The following is a 4,776-nucleotide window of genomic DNA, read 5'->3' on the forward strand; positions in this document are numbered from 1 at the left end:
AACTGCGTGACAGTGGCTGATGCGAACTGACGTGGTGCGTTTACGACACACTCCCTCTCCAACATGATATGCGATTAAAACGTGCCGCGCACGAATCATCGTGACGGACGTTTCTGTTGCGAAAAGAATTCGCGGGGCGGACGCGGCGATAAGATAATAGCGCGATTTAGAGCGGCCTGATGAATTTAGCATTAATCTGTTTCAGGTCGATTGGGGGACACTCGGTTGGATATCAATTAAAATTCACAGCATTGGATTCACGGCATTAGATTCACTGGCGTAATGGCATTTGCGAGTGGCCGTAAATTAATTATTCGCATAAATAAGCGAAATTGATCGTTATGATCGCGAGGATCTCGCATCACAACGCGCGCTGCATTATTGTTTAGCGAGCTTGTTTGTTCACTTATTAATTAGCATTGTTTTCGCGTTGTTAATACAGACTGTCGGTCGATCAATAAACTTACACTGCAAAAATAATTCCGAATTTCCTCCCGAAATTAATGAGATCGTTTATTATTCGAAACTTGAACAATACTAGCAGTTGTACTTTTTAATTAATTTTATCGTGTAATCGTATGTGTTCAATTAATTATACTTTTCATATATACGGTGTATCGAACCAATCGTACCGCCCTATTCATTCATGAACGCGACGTCACACGACGATGAGACAAAAAGTTTTATTACCAAAACGCACCCGTAGAATCGATTGGTATCACTGTGATTTTCCAGAATAAACCGGAAGTAATCGAAACCGAAGGTAACTTTACAATTTCAAATGGAATGTTATGATGCATCGAGTGTATCATAATAAACATCTTTGTTAGAACTTTTTTAAATTATTTCAATTATATTAATAAAGAAAAACTATACATATATACAGGGTGTTACGTAACATCCTCCTCACCTCTGATTTACGGATAGAGCGGACTAAACTGAGTCGAAAAGTCCTATACCATTTTGCAATTTTTGCAATAGTTAACGAGCTATTAATTATTAAAAATCGCTGTCTTAGCCCCAGCCTACCGCCTGATTCAAACGCGCGGCGAGATGCGGCCGTCTCGCGATCGGCGTTGCTAGACGCACGCAGTCAAAGGAATAAGAGGGAGAAATTTTGCTTGCAATCTTTGGTTGGAGTGTGCAAAGTCAGTTGAAGTTGCATTGTTAACTGTTAAAACACAAGTAAAAATGTCCCGAGATGTTTGTTGGACGAGGTAATTGAACTGGCGGGTGACAAATAAAGTTGTCAAAAGATATGTGTTGGACGAAAGGTCCTATTGAACAGTCAGGTAAACAATAAATTTTGACTAGTGAGAAAAATAATAAGTGTGGTATAAACCTAGTGTAATCAATAAGTGCAAATTCACATGTGTTCTAGCACTTTATCGTATACAGGATTTAGATTTTCGGTGTCCTTTTTTAAGTTAATGGCGTTCTTTTGATTTTTTATGAAAAACATCTCGGCGATTTCACGTTTCCGCGTGTGCTTTTCATTGTGTAAAATTTCGGGTTCCGTCCATTTAAAGTCATGATCACAATCTAAACGGTGTTTGCTTACTACCGATAAATTACTCTCATGCTTTTTTATGTCATTGCAGTGTTTTTTTACTCGTGTTTCAAGGTGGCGTTCGGTTTGTCCTACACAGGACGCGTCACAAATTGTTACAATTAATCCTATATACAACTTCAGTTCTCTTGCTTGTACTCAGACTGTCTTTACCTTTCTTTATAATTCGGTTGAGTTTGTTGGGTATGGTATGTAGGATCTTGAGACCACATTTGTCGAGATTGCGTAAAATACCACGGCTGATGTTTTTAATGTATGGGAGTGGTATACAATTGCGTGCATTGAATTTCGGTTTGGAAGGCTTGTCATCCATATTTGTCAGAAAGTTGTGTTGTTTTAACTCCTTATAGCGTTTTCTAATGTGTCTGTCAATGACCTCCTTCGGGAAGCAATTGTTCTTGAGAATCTCTTTTACAATTTCGATGTTGGATTTATGAAATTGGGTGTACATTTTTCCAAATACTTCATTAGCTATCAGAAGAATATCGATATGATAGATTTTAAAACTTAAAGTAAGAATAAATAGATGAAGCAACGACTTGTCAATAATGTAAAAGTATTATATAATTATTAGTATTATATAAAGTATTATAAATAATTTTCTTACCCAATCATGTAATGTCAGATCAACACTTTAAAGTTTCAATCTTCCTACACACAAACACCACCTATATCATACGTATCATTACATTATACACTATTGTACACAACCGTTCGACCCGTGGCTTGACACTGACATACTTCTATCGTTTCTCTTCCATTTGTAAGTGTTTAATACAATTTTAATTTTACTTTGCTAACAATCTTTTTTACATAACTGTTTTATTCCTATTTCATCACCTATCTATTACTTTTACATTATTGACAAGTCGTTGCGTCATCTATTTATTCTTACTTTAAGTTTTAAAATCTATCATATTCTTCTGATACCTAATGAAGTATTTGGAAAAATGTACACCCAACAACTGGAAGACACGATGAATTCTGACCATGTCACTGACCAGCCTACATGCGTACCTTTGAATACACCGACACGATAGGTTTTATTTTATCTTTTATCAATTTCACTTGTAATGACATCGCATAATTACTCTTTACCTTGTTTTAAACGTCGTCGATAGCTAACATGTTTCGCTTATTTATTATTATTGCTGATGAGAGTCACATGCGATGACCGAAACGTACCGTGCGTCATATTATTAGTTTTCAAAATGTTATTCTTTATAATATACTTATCTACAAAGATTGACGTAGACTATTGATTTAACATCGCTGATCAGGTGACGACTCACATTGCCTTTAATTTTACCTTTAATTTGTTTTTAATTGGAGCCTATTATTTGTATCTATTATTTATCTATATTTTATGATTACAGATTACTTGAAAAGGGTCCAAATCCAGGACCGAAACGGCGTTTTTATATTAAATAAAGGCACTGGCCAGTGTAGGTCGTTTTTGAAAAATACTCAGCATTGTTTTGAATTGCTGGCGATATCATATCTACCCCAGAGTTAAATCTGTTAAGTTTCTTTAGATATTTTGGAGGGACCTAACTTGTCTAAATATTAAATGTAATTAAAGCAATATAATATCATAAAGAATGATGAAGAATATTTTACTTGTACATTAAAAACTCATTTTAATTTATAACTGATAAATTAATTATCATGGAATATTTTAAGAACTTCCTCTTTTAGAAGCGTAAACAGGTTTGCAAGAGAGAACATATACCGTCTGAATCATTCCACATCCGACAAAATTTATGAGAAGATAGAACGGATCGAGATGAACGGAAAAGTTCTGTACCATTTTGTAATTTTCGTAATAGTTAACGAGTAATTAATTATTAAAAATTGTTTTTAAACCAATTCGAGCGCGTGGTGAGATGTGACCGCCCGGCTATCGATATTGCTGTGCGCACGGAAAGTTGTTTATCGCATTCGGCAATGGCTAGAGACCCTGTAATCAGAGACTGGCCATAAAAGAGTTTATCAAATTCCTGCGAGTGAGAGAGAAACATAGGCTATCTCATTCTTCTATGATTCTACGATTGTAGAATAAATCAAAATGAATTTAAAATAATAATGAATAGGTCAAAGATTAAACACTGATTTTTCCATATTATATAAAATTATTTTAAATATACATTATAAGCCTTCAATTCACGCGAATATGTACATATATATACATACTATTCACGGTTTTTTAAATTTGTTTTCCGGTTTCTTCTGACTCATACTTTTTTTGCGATTGCATGACATTAAATAACACAAGTAATGCTCTGTGAAGTAGTGGAACATACAATAAAGTGCTTATCATGGAGTCGTAAAATGTAAGAATATTTCGAAGAAAATATTCAATTTAATTAATTTTGATTAGGCTTCTAATCGACCATAACTGGCAATGTGTTTTCAACACAGAAAATATTACCTCAGCCAGGGTTTGAACCAATTCGACCACCGAGGCATATGATAATATTTGTCGCAATAACAGTATAGATGTTGTCTACGTGTATGTTTTCGACTCTTGTAAACTGGCTAGGATAATATTTTTCGCAATAAATTTTCTGTGTTGAAAAACACGTTGCCAGTTATGGTCGATTAGAAGCTTAATCATTGTTAGTCATTTACTGGCGTCAAATAATTCTTGATGTTAATTAATTTTTGTCATTGCGCTGATGATAGCTCGAACCTGGGCTGTAATGTACGTATTTTACTATTTTTCAGGATTCATTTTTAACATTTTATTATGATAAAAAATAAATATATTGATATATAACGATATACCTCTGAGAGTGCATCGCACTACGCGTCCACCTTAATTTCGAACCAGTACTTCACGAAGCTCGCAGGCACCGCAAGTACTCGGCAGTATTAACCGGCTCTGAAGATAGCCGAAAACAGTCGAGTCGCGCAGGCAAGCGATATTAGGAAAGCACATAATGATATCGTTAACGTCATTTAATTAATATGGATAAAGACGCATACGATTTTAAATTGTTGAAATAACGATAAATGTAAAGGTCAATGCAACACATTATTGCGGCGCTGACATTATTTACATCAGGAAAAGACTTCGAGTTCATCCATAAGGAAGCTAAAACTGAACGTTTTGCCCACTAAGTTCCTTTCATGAGCAACTGGGTTTTCCGATTTTGACTTTTTCATAAAGAAAAGCTCTCTTTTGTGAATTGTATATTTTGATT

The 4,776-nt window shown here is 34.8% G+C and overlaps 1 protein-coding gene across 1 annotated transcript in view; it reads right to left on the bottom strand.

Moving 5' to 3' along the window:
- Window positions 1-2,021, bottom strand: part of LOC105564557 (disks large 1 tumor suppressor protein-like) — a 184,778-nt gene extending 182,757 nt beyond the window's left edge. The window contains exon 1 of the mRNA XM_012017001.1: window positions 1,686-2,021. Within this exon, the coding sequence (XP_011872391.1) occupies window positions 1,686-2,021 (336 nt within the window). The remainder of the gene's footprint in view (window positions 1-1,685) is intronic.
- Window positions 2,022-4,776: the final 2,755 nt, after the last annotated feature.

The sequence above is a fragment of the Vollenhovia emeryi genome, unplaced genomic scaffold (genome assembly GCF_000949405.1).
Source record: "Vollenhovia emeryi isolate VEMERY1.0 unplaced genomic scaffold, V.emery_V1.0 DF939163.1, whole genome shotgun sequence".
NCBI classification, from domain to species: Eukaryota; Metazoa; Arthropoda; class Insecta; order Hymenoptera; family Formicidae; genus Vollenhovia; species Vollenhovia emeryi.